At 38.1% G+C, this 19485-nt stretch overlaps 1 protein-coding gene across 2 annotated transcripts in view; it reads right to left on the bottom strand.

Annotated features, from left to right (window-relative positions):
* The window catches only part of LOC103175180 (RNA-binding protein Nova-1), a 121450-nt gene that overhangs the window by 23546 nt on the left and 78419 nt on the right, over positions 1 to 19485 (bottom strand). Inside the window, exons 3-4 of one of the 2 annotated variants that reach the window (XM_007888021.2) lie at positions 10650 to 10816; positions 6471 to 6542 (exon numbers count right to left, since the gene is read on the bottom strand). In XM_007888021.2, the coding sequence (XP_007886212.1) occupies positions 6471 to 6542; positions 10650 to 10816 (239 nt within the window). The remainder of the gene's footprint in view (positions 1 to 6470; positions 6543 to 10649; positions 10817 to 19485) is intronic. The other variant, XM_007888022.2, reaches the window with a different exon arrangement.

Genomic DNA, 19485 nt, shown 5'->3' on the forward strand with positions numbered 1-19485 from the left:
TGCAGGGGTATCTGCCGCATCCAGTCTGCACCCTGGTACAGTCTACCTGAGTACAAACTCTAATTTATGCCCTGAATCTCCTGAGCGAAGCATGCTCCTACATTCCAAATATTAGCATGGAAAGCACCTCAATATTCATCCATCCTGACACCTACAATATTCAACTAAGGATGCTACCACTCAGCAACATTTTCTCCCATTCCAACAACACCATGGGAGCATTAGACCCAGCTCTGACTTCACCTAACCTTGTGCTCATCTGCTCCTTTTTGAAGGAGTTGTGAAACGTGGCATTAACTGCTTTTGCTGGGACTCCGATCCACATATCCTGCACTCTGTGTCTCTGTGGGGGGGGGGGGGGGGGGGGGCGGGAGCAAGGTTTTTCTTATTTCTAGTCACTGGAGGTTTGTTAATTTTCAACCAGCGTCCTCAAGCTCTCGGCTCACAACATGAATCTAAACATCCTTCTTACACCTACTGGATTACTTTATACTTTACTTACACCTACCGGATTCATTCACAGTAGGTCTGCACATGTTTCTGCTATCCACATATACCCAGAGACTGATGTTCTAACAAGCTACATCTCCAAGAGGGGCTTTACAACAAGGCTTATGAGACATTGACCACTGCGAAGGCAGCAAATCTGGGTGAAAAAAGCCTTTTACAGTCAAAGAAGCTAGAGTTCATTTAAGAATACGAATGGAGCCTGCCCTGCAGTCCTCTGCCTCATGACATTAATTTCACAGTAGCCTCTTACTGCCTTGGTAAATGTCACATGCTCAATTCTTTGTTTCTTGTGTACTTTGCTTGAACCAAAATACATTTTGTTCCTTTCCATTTAGTTGCTGTGTGTCCAGTGATGGAAAGAGCTTTTTTTCCCTCAATTTAACAAGCCAACTTTCAGCCATACGCATGCTGCCTTAATGCCAAGCACCATTAATGCCACTATTGCTGTTTCACTGAATTATGCAAGACCATACAAGTTTGAAGCTTCTCACAAGCGTATTGAAAATAACAGTCTGGCACATTGCCGCAACAGTATTCAATACAAGCACAGGTTACTATGTCAGACAGTCAGGTTCACAGAAAAGGATTTCAGTAAATGCAGCAAGCCACAGGCTACGTGAAGAACTGTGCAGGAGGAAGTCACAAGATCAGTTCAGATGAAGAAGGCCCTTCAGTCCATTTGACCTCATCCTTCCAGAATACTCCATCCTCAACAAACAATCCCACAAACAACCATTTAGTGAATGACTAATTTTAATCTGGGGAACTGCTGATCAGAATCCCAGGGTAAATTGGCGGTCGAATAATGTCATGTGATATGAGATGTCAATCTGAACAAGTAGACGTGGCCTCAGTTTAATGTATCAACCAATATGATAGCAAACAATGCAGCGCTTCCCCAGCACTGCACTGAAATGTCAGTGAGCCAATGCAGACAATGAGCTCAAAGTCCCAATGTGGGGCTTGAACCCATGAACTTCTGACTCAGAGCAAGATTGCTACCAAGTAAGCCAGGCTGCCACATTCTCACAAAAGGAATAAAAAATTGGTAACACAATCAGATCTTTCTTGGACATATCCTTACAGTTAGTTAAGAGAGCTGCTGGCAGAGGGAGAAGATTACTTGCCTTGTGTTGATCGGGGAAGAGTATGCATGTGAGGGAGGGGAATCCTAAAAGATAGAAGACTGAAAATAATTGATTTCCTAAATGAACATAGTACGCATTTCTCTACTGGTCTGTAAGTTATGAACAATTAGAGAATCAACCCTATAACATTTTGTTTAAGATAAAGATATAAACATTGGTACTTGAAAGCTACCAGCGTTGGGGGTATGAGTACTGAAATAGATAGTTCTCTCATTAATTATCTCATATTTCCTAAGTATTTCATATTTTACTTTTGTTCATTTCATATCTGCCGGTCTATTCAAGTCAATCTTATGCAATTGAAATGCATGTGCAAAGGTCAACACAACCAACTTTGACTCAATCTCCTCTACAACCAGGGGCAAATACACAATAAAATCTGGTAAAACATTATTTATTTCACAAATAGGAAAATTCCAAAAATATCAAAAAACTTGATACCTCTGACTTAATACATGACAAAATTAAAGGAATGTACTTTATATTAATCCTAGCATTTAAATCTCCCTCAACTCACATTACTCCCCAGTATATAGGCACAGCTCTGAGGCATTTAGTGCACTTGTGCTGTCCGCAACGAGGTGCAAGAGATGAACTCTTATTTTTTCCACTTTAAAGGGAGCGACAAAATCCAAAAGATGTTCAGATAAAAAAGGCATTTCAACCCACCTGATCTCTTCTTTCTAGAATACCTATTCTATCCTCTTCCCATTATAGCATTAAGCTGCTTCTTAAATGCCTTCCACTTGGTAGTTTTACTCTTGCATAATGGGCCAATGTTGGTGCTTCACAGGCTGGGGGAAATCACAGACGTCAATGAAGTCCATGTATCATCAATGTTGTATGCCATACAGCTTTTTCTTCTCTGATGCCTGAATGTGTTTCTTGGTTGGAAGGTCAGAACAATCAACCTTTGAACATCATCATCATCTACACTGGCTGTAAACTGCACAGTGAATCTCAGTTGCAAAACACTTGATTTGTATATTTGATTTGCAATAGCCATTTTAATATTAAGTATTTAAAATACAAGACAGATTAGACACATATGAGGTGACATGAATTTTAATGTTTAAGAGCATTAATTATTTTCCAAATCTTTTAATGATTTGATCTCAAATCTTAAATGATTTATATTTAAGTAATTTATAAATAATTTACATAAAAAAGGTCAGAAAAATATTCTGCCTTTTTTTCATAAAAATAGTTGAAGTTCATCTCACTGAAGAGTGGAAAGCTGAAGTTAACATTTTATTTTATACAGGTTATACCTTCAAAGTGCATTTAATGTACTGTTTTATTTACTTTCATAACATGCTCAGCAAATCTAGATTGCTACACATCAAACCAACTTTCAATTTTTGCATTTTGAAATAACATCCAGTTATTTGCACACAATTAGCTCCATACATCCTACCTAATTGTGCAACTTGGGATAAAATTTCTCGACAAACTCTTTCTTATCAATATTCAAATCTTAGAATACCAAGGAAATACGTCAGACTTAACCATAGGTTCATCTTGAAAGCACAAACAGAAAATCCATGATGTTCTTTAGTAACTGTAGCACTATATTAATATTGCATGCACTTTGAAATCTTTTCAGTTATGTTCCGTGAAGCGCTTTGAAAAGAGTCTGATCAAATTATTATTGTTATTTATAATTTTGGACATCGTGTTATGCAGCCGTTCGAGTTGATGGTCAGCTGTTCGACAAACAGTAACTGCAGCTGTCTGTGTGAGCTTGAGTGCTCTGCTAATAGCAAACAAGCTCAGTATCTTTGTCTATATAATTCTATGAATGTCTAAACAGGATTGTGCGTTGTCTCGTTGTAAAGGTTTCAGAAACCAAAAATTGTGTTTCTCCCCAGTACCCTTAAAGTGATAATGGAAAAACAAAAATCAATTTGTTTCCTAGGAAACAAACAATGGCTTATTTTCAGTCTTATTAACCCTAAAATTGTGCATATTATGCTTTCAGTCTCCCTCTTTCTTCAGATAAAACCTAATCTTGGTCAACACACAATAGTGATGAATTGCTCATGTCTGCTAAAAATGCTACTCACTATGCTACTTACCTATAAAGTATGTCGACAGGTTAGAGATTACCTCTCTCCAACCTTTTCCAATTTACCACTGCACTGCAAATGGATTATCAACATACTGATGTGAACGTTAATCACTGCTACTCTTAAAAAACAAATGCCAGGCATATTATTTATCTCAGAATAATGAATCCAGAGCAGGCACAGTTTGCTCAGAGCGCCACAAGAACAAATGCATTTCCTTTTAAAAAAATCAGAGGCAATGAGTGTCTGCCGTAATCCCATACCTGGCTAGAATTCATTAGCAAATTCATTGACCAATGACAAGCTTTTATCAGTACTAATTCCAAGTGGAGTAATTTTAGAATTTACACCAAGAAAAAGTTAGAGAACAGGAACAGGAAGCTGGAAGTTGTGCTAATGTCATCAAAAGCTGCTGTGTTTAATATGCAATGTAGATCTCCACTAGCCATAGAAAACTAAGGCCCCACCATTTGTATCTGTTGAAAACGGAAAAAAAATGTTGCATTAAATTATATAAAGTAATGCAACATTGAAAAAGTAATCGTGGTCAGAATACACAATGTGTCTCTTAGTTTCACTTGAGCTGAGCAAATGGATAACCTTCTCGTGCCTGCAGCACTTATGTCAATGTACATTTACAGTATTTCGGTGCTATCTGTATAGGGAAGAAATTATTAGCAAATAATCACAGCTTGTCACTGATCAATTCATTTTCTAAAGAATACTAACCATGTATGCAAGAATGGCAGCCTTGTCAGTATGTGAAATTTAGGAAGAATATTGGTAACATCGTGCTACACATTTTCATGTCTATTAGGCAAATTGTATTTTTATTTCCTTGCGATAAATGGAAGGAATAACTTTGTATCACAAGAAATCAAATTATATTTTTAGGCAGGTTCATTTTGAAAGCACAAATAGAAAATGTATGATGTACTTGGGTAATTGTACTACTATATTAATATTGCAGGCACTTTGAAATCTGTTCAGGCCCAATTGTTATCTTACAAATAGTGGACAATTTCCCATTTATTTAATTTACTGGAATATCATCAGTACTAATGATAAGAAGCTAAAAATCCATCAACATTGTACTAACATTAAGCTTGCCAATTCTTATTTTGTTCAAAGCATCCGCTGTGGAATATTACATCACTTGAAAACCAGTCAAGTTACATACTTGAACATGACTTTTAAGGCCCGCACTTTTCCACAAAAAGATAGGATTAATAAAAAGATAGGACCAATAGGATTAATACCGTTATTGAAAGCAATGCAAAGTTTAGATATTAGCAAGAGAAATTTTAAATGGTGTCTTTATTCCAGGGGAAGCCATATAATTCATTTTGAATTACACTTTACCATCATGATACAAGTTGAGAGATAAGCAGGAAATGGAATGTTCCCTTTCGTTTTAAAACAGTGTCTAATTCAAAAAAACAACAGGCCTGGTACTGTATGACAGGTTTAATGTGAAGTACTAGCTCTACTGCTCTGACAGTGGGACTTACCCCAACCTTAGGAACTCTATACATGTGGAGGGAATAATAATAATAATCCTTGCATTTGATATAGCGCTTTTCACGTCGGGAGGACGTCCCAAAGCGCTTCACAGAATATACTGTAAAGTGAATTGACTGTATATTTGTGGGCGAACGCGGCAGCCAATTGCGCACAGCAATGTCCCACAAACAGTCATGGATTGAAAATGACCAATTTTATTATTGTTTTTGGTTTTGGAGGGATTATTATTAGGCGTGTGGAGTAAGGAAACTTGCCCAAGGTTTCGCCCTGCCTGGAATTGAACTCAGGTCTCTAGCTTGCAAAGCGAGTGCTCAACCACTGAGCTACAGGACTCCTCCATACAGGACTGAATTTCTTCAGTATACAAAAATCTATCCAACCAAGATTACGGAACAAAGGCCAATTAATGTGCAACTAACATCATTTTCTATAATGTAATATTGTCTTCTGTGAACTGAATTGAGACAATCAAAATTAATTTAAGGAATGATAATGTGATATCAAAGAGGCCCCCTCTACTGTGATAGCTTGATTCAAACTGAGGTTCCAGAGTAAACAGCGATCTAAAACAATTTGATTTTATAGTAATTTTATCCACAGGCTTTCAGAACTTTAAATCAGAAGTTTTCTGTAGACGCATATTGAATAATTGTTTTATTTTAAAAAAATTACACATAAAATTGTACTCCATGACAGATCAACCTAACATTCCATTTTTTTGAGCAGGATTACCAATGACACCAGGCATACGTCAACAGCACCACTCTGGATAAAATCAATACCATCTTGTATCTGATGTGTACATTGGGACAGTAGGAGTTACACAGTGTTGCACATTAATCATTTAACCAGTGAATTCACCTTCACTCTATGTTTGGCTGAGCAGACAGACTTTGGTTACTTTGGACAAAAGGGAGAAAGGTTAGTGATGGGAACTCCAGGATCAGAAAAGGCAATAAAGACAATATATTTGCCATTCTTACAAAACCAATTTTAGAGGCAAAAATAGGAGCCCACGATGTAAAGGATATTCCAGGCTAAGGTTAGTGCTTCAGATTTCCACCGTAGAGCAAGCGCACTTGTCTAATCTAGATCTACTTATCAACAAAGGTACCTGTTACAAAACAGTCAAGTCCAGCAAAGGCCTTCTTCCCAGTGTGGCTGCACAACGTTCTCTATACCTGTGAAAGTATGGTGTAGATGGCAGATGATACTGTACCTGATTGGCTCTGGTGGTGGTCATGGGGTCAGATGGAGAGGACTTGGTGGTAGTTGGGGAAGATGGCAATGTCTGGGAATAAAGCAGTTCAGGAGGAAATCACCAACCTAAACAAACCTTATACTGAACAATCCCAATCATCAACTTACAAACAATCCAAGGTAACTTACTTTGGCTATTACTCAATGAACAATTTCCACATTTACCCATCTTACAGGCAGGTCATGTCAATGAAGACTGGGCAGTCATAAAATGAGTAGCTGGTGTCCAGAGCAATGCTGTATTTTAGGCCAACTTGTATATTGATGAAGCCTTTATTAAAAAGTAAGAAGTTCCAATGTGCCATCCAATGGGCATTGTGATTGCTTTTTACAATTGCAATTGCAGAATGGAACAAATAGACATCATGGTTTTAGAGCATAAATAAATCAAGGAAGTTTTAAGCAAACTGTTGGCTGAAACCTTAACATTCCTCTGCACACGCAGTCCTGGTAAAAACTGATTTTCTGAATCTACCCCCTATGAATTGAGGTCACAACCACAGAAAAACACTCATCGATTTAGACACAAAGTAAGTAGAATTTATACCATGCTTGGAATCCATGGAGTAATAAGATAAGATCACATCCAGGGCCATTTAACGGTCCTTGTGGGAGACTATAGTGAGTAACCATTTATTATTAATTATCAGATGTGACAGCCATGAATGAAGTAGCACCACTAACCAAAAATATTTCAAATAAAATGTCAGTGCATTAATGCATGGTATAAACAGAACATACTGTGCATCAGGATGCCATGGTAGCTGGGAATATTTCTCAGACTGCCTTCATAACTTCTCTGGCACTGGAGGTATATAAGATTTGAAATGAGATTGAGAAAGTAAACCCAGAACAATACTTTCAGATACACCAAGGCACCAGAAGAGGGCATAGGTTCAGGTTTAAATAAGGGCAATTTCAGACAGAAACTGGGAAGTGTTTATTTACCCACAGGGTAATTAATGACTAGAATGGGTTACTGGGTTGGGTAGATGAGGACAGAATGCTGGATTAATTTAAGAAACAGCTTGATGCTGCAATGGGAGGATGGTAAAGTGTGTATTTTGGAAGGATGAGATCAAATGGGCTGAGGGGCTTCTTCATCCAAACCTCTCTTGTGCTCTTGTGACTTTTGAGGTGAGAATCATTGGTGCATTTCCCTATACCAGTAACCTGCGATACAATGTTAGTAAAATTCCTCAGTTATTATTTTCAAAGTTCCAACAACTTATTGCATGTATAGTACCTTTAGAGTTCAAACCACCTCTCAGAGCAGATAAAACATTTTGATATAATAAAAATGTGCACATATCATTAGCAGCAAATCAAAATCACTGCAAACATTTGAATGTTTAAAAAATGGATTTCAGAAACCTGCATTTAGGGTCAATTTACATCACAGCTTTTTTTGACACAACCTTAATTGTAACTTTTTTTCATATCATATATACGTGTGCAAAAATATTACTCAAAAGGTTTAAAAGAAAGACTATCTGCAACACAGAGTCATTTTAAAAAAATGGAACATCAGGATCTCTTTATGTCACTTTAAACCAGAACACATTTATGCACAGCCCACTAGGAAATGTTTATCATCGTGTTACATGATAGCACTGGCATGAGCAGATTGAATTGATGATAGTGCCAACCATTACAGTGGGTGTATTGTGGCGGGTAAGATGCTAGACAAAAATAAAAGTCACGAGTTTCAGGACTGAGGCATATAGTTTAAATCAGTCCAGTTCAAAGATCAAGAATCCAAAGTATGGGGCTCACTCTGTTCCTGACCCAGCCGACGGATTCTTCCTCTGGGAGTATAGATTAACCATCAGTTGCCCCAGCAGGAGCTTGTCCTTTGCTCTACAAGCCATTATTTTGCCAGAAAAATCTTGGTTTTATTAATTTATTTGTCAAAGCTCATATTGCTGTCACTCTATGAAATGCCGTCATTATTACTCCACTTCTTGTGTGCAAGCAGAGTCTCTCTGCTAGCAATTAACAAGGATACAGAACAGAATCAGGATTTGTTAACACTGCAGTGGCACAGAATTCTGATTCAGTAGACAAGGGGCTGGATTTGAGTTGATCGACTCAGCCAATTTGATTTAAACAAAATGGTCAGTCAGTTCAAAGCTTGAAGCAGCTCAATTGCAAGCTGTGACGTTGTCAAATCTGACTCAAATATATGCTAATTTGCATAGGGTGATGGCCTCTCTGCCTCTTCAGAATAAAGAAAAATGGCATTTACAAATCGTAAAAAGAAAGGAGGTTAAACTCAGGAGATGAGCGTATGGATGAGGGGTTGGGGGTGGGGGTGGGGGCAGAAGAATCCAAAGCCAAACTGCTTATGTTGCTTCTATTTTGGGGATACCTGATACTGTGCCACATCTCGCCGAGGGACTGCTCCCAGATCTCCACCATTCCATCAGAAGTTGCACGAAAATAGCTCATGGTGACTCATCCTTAAATATTTTCTCTCTCGTGGTCTCTGCTTGGCTGAGACCAAAAAGGAGCTGTACAAAAGATGCTGTACACGTTCTGTTTGTGTCACCAGTACATCAAATATAAAATGCAGGGATTATTATCGAAGCTTCGTCTTATCAGCTAACTCTTTCTAACTAAAGTGCATTTTTAAAAAAAAAGTTTGTTGTAAAAACATCTAGAACATGGGGAGCTTTAATATCAATTGGCTTTCTTATTTCAATGTTACAGAAAACTTAATTGCAGATTGTTCATGAGTCCTCAACCACTCAGCTGAAACGCTCCCCCACTCCCCACAATGCCCACTGCCAGCTTGGGTGCCCGTCAGCATTATCAAATGCTCTGAAACGTGCTTCCGACATGAAAAGCGTTAAATAAGCGCAAATTGTGTTGTATTTCAAATCTCAATTCTGATATTTTTAAGCTGCTGTGTTGAATTGTTGTACTATTTTAAAAAAGACCACACCATACCACAAATGTCAGTTTGCAAAATCGAGACATGTTTGCTCTTAGAGTAACCAGTTCACCGATGAGAAAGATCACATCAGTCAAAGTGTTTTAATACCTTCATGGCCAATAACTACCTTACAGATGAATGATGCATCAATACAAAAAAACGTTGGGGGAGGGGATAATATCTGCTTATGAAAGGTATAAATAACTTTCAACAAACACAGCAATCCACCATTTACTTGATGGGTGTTTGTTGACAAATTGTCTGCTGTGAATACAGTCACTGCACTTCACAGCAAAATCTTGTGAAGTGCTTTCAGACATGTTGATGACCAAATAAGGTGCTGTATTAAGTACAAGGATTACAAATTATTATTATATTTCTGAGGTATTCTGAGTATGACACTAGAATGCAATTAATCTTTCCTGATTCAAGATACAAGAACAATTGTATAGGAATAGCCTTTTCACTTCCCAACGGAGGCCTATTGTAGTCTTTGTCAAGTGATTTTAAGCTCAATAAAGGGCACTGGATGCATTTGTGCCATTAACTAGTCACTGCCACACTTGCCACTGTATCTTTATATCTACGTATGGGCTGTGCATGAATAAAACTGTGTTTATGTTTCCTTTTCTTTTCATTGTTGCAGTTACCTAAAAATAGAAAATGTCAGAAGAACACATCAAAATTGCAGATAATCTTTCTTTAATATATTTAAGTGAAAATATCATCACCGAAATCTAGTAGAACTAAAACAAATACAAATATGTTAGTTCAACAAGCAGCAATACAAAAATGTACTTATCTCATAACTGCACATTCCTAGTTTTATTCTATTTTTTTCAGAGGACAGAATCTATCAGATTCAGATAACCAGAACAATATGGGTGAGGAAGAGAGGCTTGTGCCAATCACCAATTGCCCACCCAAATACCTTGCAGCCAAACCATTTCATGCATGATTCACATGCATGTTTTTTTTTATTTGCAGAGGAGGGGGATCATTTTTAACAGTTTATTGAATAATCCTTACAGCTGCTAGCTTGGCTTTGAATTTTATTTTGAGCTAGACAGTTATTTTAAGGTTTCCATTGGCTGCCGAGCAAGTGGATTACTTCATCACCCCCTCCCCCGTTCCATATTGTGCTAGCAAATCCCAGTATCAAACGCATTCCAATAAAAATTAAGAAGGGCTTGAGCTCACTTGTTTGATGCGGTCCGGGTTCACTGTGGTCTGCGGCTGCAGAATACTGACTGGTTCTGTCTTTGCCATGTTCTGAGGCATTTCTCGGATCTTCTCTGCGATGAAGCTGTGGACTGCATTCAGAGCTTCGACTGTTCCCTGGATCAGGCATACCCGCTCTGTTGTTCCTGTAGAAAATCATAATAAAAAGTCCTTGAAAAACAAAGACAAGAAGCTCGAAGTGCTGGAAATCAGTCCACTCTCGACAAAGCCCTTTGAGAATTGCGGGTTTCTCGAGTAAAATAAAAATGAGGATATTATGTTTTATATTCAAAGAATGTACATTAAAAAAAATTGCTGTAAGTATTTTGTACTTCATTATATTCAGCATCTGACAAAGGTATTGTGAATAACTTTATGACACAAAGTGTGGACATATTGAAAGCACTTCCTGTTCTTATACGGACTGTTTCAATGCAACACTCTGAACATTGTACTGCACATCTTGGCAAATATTATGTACAGTTTAAGTAGGTCAGGCTAGTTCTTTCTGAGGAAGGGAGAAAGTGACAGGAGGCAGGAAAATAGCTTGCTGCTATTTTTAAAAAGGAAGACTTTCATTGGTCAGAATTCCACCTAATTTAAAATACCTGAAACATTCATTGCATTAAATATAGACATTTAACGCCCCCAAAATATGGGATTGATACAAAATTATTAAATTTACGTACCAAAAGTATTATTCTTAAATGCCCAAAAATGCAGATTATTTCAGCTTCTGTTGGTTGCTATATGGATGAATTATGAAACCAGGTACGTACAGAGCTAGAAAACTGATGGCCAATGTTAAGGTAGCTGTGAGCGAGCAGAGAAGAGATACTGCACTGAGAAATTTGGACACTCATTATCTATCAACCACAAAAGCATTAAAAGAATAAAATTAGTATAATAAATCACATAAAATATGTACAATTAACCATTTAGAAAACAACCATAACATTCTCCTTACAACACCTAGAGATTTCGGCCTGAATAACTAAGATACGAGAACATCAACAATCACCCAATGATGATGTCAGGCAATGAAACATTCAATCCTTTTAAGAATGCAGCTATGACTAAATCCCCTCGATTTTCCATATTCCAATGAATGAATATTTCACCGCAATGTTCAAATCTAAAGAGTAAGGAGGTCACTAACTACTTTGCAAATATAATCAGTGTTTGAGCTCCACAATATTTATGGCAGTATCGCCAGCATTGTGCAGAAAACCACAAAACATGGTTAGTGGTGTCATCTTGCAAAATTGTTTACGTTGTAAGCAATATTACAACAACTAGTGCACTTTAGTAGATTCTCATCAATTGTGCAAAGAAACTACATATCTCAGGGATTTCAACTGCAGTTTATTCAAATACATTTAAATCTTTGAATGACAGAAACATCCTCTTCGACCATGCCATCGACCACCCCCCTTCCCCTCCCCTCCCTTACCCCTCCAACCCCAGCTCGGGTCTGAAATGCTGTACCCTGTCCAGCGCCTTGGGATGTCCTCCTGACGTGAAAGGTGCTATGTAAATGTAATCTTGTTGTTGTTGTTGAAAGAGAACTCCATTGTGTGAACCCACCATACGCAGCTGCAAGCCTCACTGTGCTCTCAAATAAAACATCACAATGTCATCTTAACCCTGGTGCAGCCTTGGAGTTCTCTGTTTAGATGGGCAGTTATTGAAAATATACAGATCTCCCACTTTATCATTCATTCAATGTCTTTGCTCCTGTTACCAGCGCTAAGTTGGATTCATGCCTCCTCCTGTCATTGTGGGCAGCTACAACCTCCTGGGAGAGGCGAGCACTAGTCCTTAATTTTTAAAGTACTTAGCAACCTATTTACAATGGGACACTGGATTACTGCAACAAGTCAATACTGATACTGGAAGCCAATTCGATAACAACTTTTAAGAGTGAAGTAGGGCTATGGGGAAAGAGTGGGGGAGTGGGATTGAATTGGATAGTTTTCTGTGCTATATAATTCCATGAATGATGACATCATTATCTTATTCAGTGCTTCTCAGTCATCCAATACATCCATCCTGCAGTTCGTCACACTGTATGCATTGTTCCAAATGAAAGCGTGCAGAGCAAACTTGCACATACCAAGGCTGCACTCATACTGCACATTTGGTTGTGAATCGCAATATAAATTGGGGTTGAGACAGCCTGAGTCCCACTGGAGCCCCGTTCCTAACACCACTGGGAGGAGGTATTAGGAGGTGCCATTTTCTGTCAGAACATGGTGAGTGCAAACTGCAATGGGTTTGTCTGCTAAAAGCCTTTTATGGTATTAAAGATATGTTCACGTTCCTGGCACTTTGTCTACATTATTGAAAAAAAATCCGACTTTCTCTTTCCACCACTATAAAATTTCAAAATTTGGAAGTTCATTATTAGGGCCCGATGCAGTGTGCAGTGGGAAGTATAACCTGGGCTTCCTGTTCTACATCAATAGAAGAGCAAAAACAACCTGTGTTCCAGCAATACCTATCACATTACTGCATTATCAACTTTACCAGCAATGGCCTCCCTATTTTTGCTATTCGCCAGGCTTTTTATTTTCCCTCAGGTCTACTTTAGGAAAGACAATGATCTTTGGCTAAAGGGCTCAGGGGACTCTTCAGACTGAAAACATTAATTGTTCTTCAAATGATAGGATGCGATGTAGATTGATCAGTGTAGCTAGTGCAAAGCATTCTTCCAAAGGTCAGCAAGCAACATGTGAAAACAAAAACTAAGATCATGTTACGCTCCCAGTACAGAGCTCAGACTAAAAAGCCAGTAGATTGTAATAGGAAGAGGGGGATAATGTAAGTAGTTCACACACTTTTCCTCCCCCAAGAGGGTGTCAATGGCGAAAAATCATTCAAAAGTAGTCAATTGTCTGGGGAAGAAAGTACACTCAGAGCAGATGATGGTTTTGTTGAATAAATGACAAGCATTAAAAAGGATATTGTTTTTGAAACACAATCCAACTTTACATGTCATTTCATATAAGGAAATTCCTGCCAGCACCTAGTAACCTGCCAACCAAGATATAAGGACATGAGAATGAAGCACAATAAACAGAGAGATTTTTAGTGTTTCATCTCCATGTGTTTAAATTATTAAACAGTGGAACTTGAGAAATAGTGCACAAATGTGAAATAGTTTAGAATGACTAATCCAAGAGAGATTTAACAAGTGCATAAAATTTAGAGGGATGAAGTGGGTGAATTGGATAACACTTTTAAGGCAATGTGTTTAGGATTTAGGCATTGAGCATTAACTGTTGAAAAATGTTAATGCTTTGTAAAAGTGTCCATTAACTGCATTTAAAGTCATGGTTTACACTACATCTTAAAAAACACAGTTTAACAAAATGGAAATTTCCTCCTGGTCAACATTCAATCTGATATTTTCCAATAGGTTTTTGCATGAATGTAATTTCACACAGTAAGTTAAAACATAGGACATTTGTCAATGCTTTGGACAGCACAAGAAGATTTTAAAATCAGCACTTTGTGCACCAGCTTCCACCTTTGTAGATTACATAAAATACACAGAAACTACACATGACAGTTTATCCTGCAGAGTGCTTTTTCAGCCCTTTGGGATGTCCTCCTGACGTGAAAGGCGCTCTATAAATGTAATTTTGTTGCTGTTGTTGTTGTTGTTGAGACATCCTCCGAACATGAAAGATGTTCATGATATCAAAAAGATATCAACTCTAAGGGTTATTAGAATTACATAAATCTAGTTGCATAGATCAACAACTGGTTTATTGAGGCACTGACTCACACTATGCTCAGTTTCTAATCTACACTCACAGCAGGGGAAGGGAAGGGAAACAATTACCAAGAAGAATCAAGTCTGGGTAGACTAGTGCTTCTGAATGGGCAGATGGTGGGAAGCAACAGCCCACATACAGTATTGTGATGGGCCTCCTGGCAAATGTATTTGAGTGGTCATTTACCTCACACCTCGTTAATACTTTCCTCATCTCTATAGCTAAGTTGTGTACAGCAATGACTAGCAGCACTTTCAAACTAACTGTGCCTCACCAAAGAAAGTGGGATTTTATGAATTTGTTATCAAGCTAGTTAAAGCATGCAGTTCAGAATTCAACTGAAATGCTTCAGAAGCAGCACTGGACAGCAATTTTACTGTGGTAATGCCACAACCCAGCAGGCCTACTCTACTGTCAACCTGGAAACGGTGTAAATTCTGAACATGATGATGCGCACTGTAGGTCTATTATTGAAAGTACAACAGCACAATGTTCCCAATGCTCCTACTTCAGCTGCAAGGCAGTACTTTGTACATCAAGGTGCACATGTTCTGAATAGCTTGCACTTTGTGGCTTTAGGAAGAGCTGGGCTTGGGAGATGCAGCTGGTACGGGTACATTCATAATTCTACCACTTTCAACTGAAAATTATTTTAATTAAATATTGAGAGTGCTATAGAGTTACAGAGCTAGAACGATAATTGAGACCTGGGACAAATCTGCTCAAACATAGCAGCACAGTATATTAACTGCACTTTATTGTTTAAAGAAAAATTCAGAGGGGGAAGAGTCATGGACCAAGCCTCATGACAGATAAACCAATTATAATGCCATTGGTACTGTGCTTGTCTCTAATATTTTATTAAATGGCCTCTTTACCATTTGTAAAGATGATAAAACGACGATCCAATTTGAGCCGTTAAAAATTCTCAATACAATTGGAAAAAAATGTATACTGCTAATCTGATATTTTGGATGACTTTTTAAGAAGAATACTCCATGACTACGTCTGAGATATGATGAATGTCTCCATTCACAAGGCTGTCCATAGCTCACTGGCATCTTGTGAGCTCTGCTACCCACTCATCCTCACTAACAAACTATTCATCATGTCCTTGCCAGCCACATGATGCATTGTCTATTTATACACTGGCCTGTATATACTGCTTTTCGGCGCACTGATGTCTGTATTGAACTATATTGGATTTTAAGCCATTGTGCGAAGGAAGGGAGGTGCTATTTACTTCCTTTGTGGATCAGAATGTGGGCTGATATAAACAATTACTAATTTCAGACTCTCAAAGGAAGCAGTGACAGATGGGGATCTTTTAATACTGTCAACTCGAATGCCCGATGGTTCAATTTCAACACTAAATCAGAAGCTGATAGCCATGATGGACTACAAATCAAATACGTCTATTAATTGTAATTCACTTCGTATTACAGTATGGAGCCAATTTTAATGAACAAGCTCAACAAAACTTTTCAAAGAAATTGTATTCATAGAATCATAGAATCGTACAGCACAAAAAGAGGCCATTCGGCCCATCGAGTTTGTGCCGGCTCTTTGAAAAGAGCAATGTAATGTCAATCCCACTCCCCAGCCCTTTCCCCATAACCCTGCAAGCCCGCCCTCCTCAAATACCGGTCCACCTCGTTTTTAAAATTAGTTATTGAATCGGCCTCGACCACCCTTTCAGGCAATGGGTTGCAGATTCGAACAATTCGCTGCGTGAAAAATTTTCTTCTCACCTCCCCTCTGCTTCTTTTAGAAACTATTTTGAATCACACAATTGAGAATACCATTCACTTCAATACGAAACAGGCACAATCATGAAGGTGATACAAACCATACAAATATCACATTGGAATGACATACAGACCCAGGGGTCATGGAAAGCCATCAAGCCCTACAGTTGATATTAGTGATATAAGTGCATCAACATTTCATGGATTCATGCTATTGTGAACAGCAGATTTCCGAGACCTGATTCCTGGACGCATTGCTGGTCACCTTATTGGAACTGTGAATGCCCCCTAAGTTTTGTTTTCCTGTGATTCAGCCAACTTTCCAATTTAAAACGTTCTAAGTTCCAAGAATGTTCACTTGAATGAGTGGCCTGTGAAGCACCTTGTGCTTTCAACCCGTCATCTGATACCTTTCACTTTTGGTTACAAATATATTGGCCCGTCTTTCATCGATTCACATTAGCTTGAAAGTTTTGGCATTATTCACAAAAATGCTCTCGAATTGCTTATTTTGTGAAACTCCAATGTTTTTCCTTCTATGTTTTTCCGTCAGTCCTATTATTTTTGGGACACCATGTCTAAGCTTTTTCAAAATTGGAACGTGAACTATTTTCCAATCCCCTGGTATCACCTGTATATTTAAATAACCTAGAGAAATTCCAGCCGCAGTTCCTCTGACATGTGCCTTACTTTCTTTAAGGAAGCAGCCAAGTGGATTGGATTGCAGTGGCATTTTCCAGTCCTGTACATTCCTATGATATTTGACCATTTCACTTGCAATGATAGTTATTGACCTCTATTTACACCATTAAATTTGACCCATCTCCCACCTCCCAACTACAAACAGGATTACTCCCCCTTTTTATTCATTCTATTCTTTCTAGGTTCTGGATTTCAAGCAGGCTTCTACAAGGCTAATTCTATCCATTTTCTCAATCCCTGCACAAGGGTCAAGTTCCATTCTTACTCTCATTATATTAAAGTGAAATGCTGTATGGAAATGGTTTATCAGTGATGAGCAGGATAACGCAGAGGTTGATGAATTAAGATACAATTGGTCATTCACTGCATGGTTGTTTGTAGAACATGCTGTGGGCAAATTAGCTGCCTCAATCACATACAAAATACACAGAAAGGCTCTATATCAGATGCAAGCATCCTTTATTACTTAATCATGAAAAACGATTGATGAAGTTGCTAAATATTTAGAACTTCACCTCTGACCTTGAACTGTGTAATTATGGCCATTAAAGCAGAGGTAAATCAGTCCAATCAATGAATAAATCAGAATTTTCCTCCAGGAGGATCTGAGATGTCTGAGAATTGAAGATTTTATGTAACCAAATCAGGACTAAGGAATTGTTAATAAGAAATATGTCTTGTAGTGGACTGAAATCAATGTCAATTTCTAACAGGATTTTCTAATATAGACCGCAAATAGGGAAACCTGATAATATTGTACATGTGTCACAGTGAGCAATGGAAACCTGGGATTTACTTCAGGGCACATTCAAGCAAGTTTTCTGCGAGCTGGAGTGACGCACTAACATTTTCCAACATTATTGATTTCCCAAAATCAATTAAGTGCCTTAATTGCTATTTTCAAACTGTTATTTGCCATGTGTAACACTAAGATGAAAATTGAAGTTTCTATTTTAAACAGATGGCATGCAATGCATGGTTGAAACTCCCAACTTTATTTCTGATGCTATTCATTCATAAATGTTACAAACAGGCTAAATAACTGTCCCATTGTGACTTCCAAAAGTTATGATTCAATGGCTTAGATATATAAACATGGTAGTTTTAGGATTCGTTACCAATAGCAGGATGTGGGTTTGTCCAGATTCCTTATGTTGAGAGTCACGGATTTCAACTGTGCCATTATAAGCAAAGTTGTGGGACATTTAAGATATTGAAAGCTTGGTGGATCAAATCTTTCTTTTGCTGTTTTTACATTCAACGTTCAAATAATAAACATTTCCTAAGACACACATGTGAAATATTCTGAAAACATTCTTTCATCCTGAGGGCTCATTCATAATATTTTTATATCACTTTTATTCTATACTTTGGTGGATAGTGGTTTAGCACTACATCACAGGGAGGAAACAAAACAGAATTCTATTGGAGAGCTACCTCAGACTGTGGCCACACTTCTACTGACTGGTTGAAGAACCAATTTACCAGAAGCCTGGCAGCAAGTTATCTGCTTAGCACACATTGGTAATGGTGTAGAGAAAAAATACCTTTTAAGGAAAAAGCCACTGGCATTCTCTGACTGGTCAGTGAATTCATCCAGGTTGCAGATTACCTGCATAGACTGGAAGGTTCTGATTTAGGTGATCTCAGCCAGTTGTGGTGCTACCATTTGCTTTATCACCCCAGGTTACAGTGCAGAAGAACAATATTGTTCACAGTGACCCGGGTTGGAGTTGTGCCTGTGTGGGCCCTGTAATGTCCTTCGTGGCCAAATACCCTCCACCATCAAGAACATGTGAGCAATAATAATCCTTGTATTTGTTTGTATGATAATTAGTTGAGTGGGTTACTTGAAGGTTACTTGTATCCCACTGGAAGGAAATTTTGACAAACACCTTCAGAGAGGAAAAAATGGTGAGAAGAAGATACTGCGTGTAAAATACAACCTTAATTCACTTACGGTAGCAGAGAATTTGCCTGTGTAGGGATGGCACGCTTCAGAGGGTTTCTTTTTAAGCTAAATGATTTTATGTTAACACATTATGAAACATTTGTCCATCTTTTTTGCGCTATACCAAGTACTCAGTAGCTCCTTGTACCGTAGCAGAGCGTGATGAATCCATAAACTTCAAAGTAAATTACAACGCTTTTAGGCTCCATTAGAGCTTAACTGCACTGCAGTGATTTTTTTTCTACGATTGGAAAAGCCATTTCATTTTATCATGGAATGAACGAAAAGCAATTTGCCTGGCATCTCTTATGCAAGTCCACATTTCATTAAAGGAACACCATTCACCTGCAACTTTTCATTCTTCTTTTGCTAAAATGCTTTTTAAAATAAAAATACATATTAAACGACTTGAAAGCAAGCTCATTCAGGACTGCTCTGTTGGTGCTGCATTGGTATACTTTTAAAAGCCCGTTCAATATCATTAGGCTTGTCAGCGCCTGGCTGTAAGCTTCATTTGTAGTCACCTTTCTCCATCAACCTGAAATTTCATAAAAAATGGATAAACTATGAATAACTAATAAATCTGACCAGCACAGTAGCTGTATTAGCCATACCACCTCTGGCAATACATG

The sequence above is a fragment of the Callorhinchus milii genome, unplaced genomic scaffold (genome assembly GCF_018977255.1).
Source record: "Callorhinchus milii isolate IMCB2004 unplaced genomic scaffold, IMCB_Cmil_1.0 Scaffold9, whole genome shotgun sequence".
Lineage (NCBI taxonomy): Eukaryota > Metazoa > Chordata > Chondrichthyes > Chimaeriformes > Callorhinchidae > Callorhinchus > Callorhinchus milii.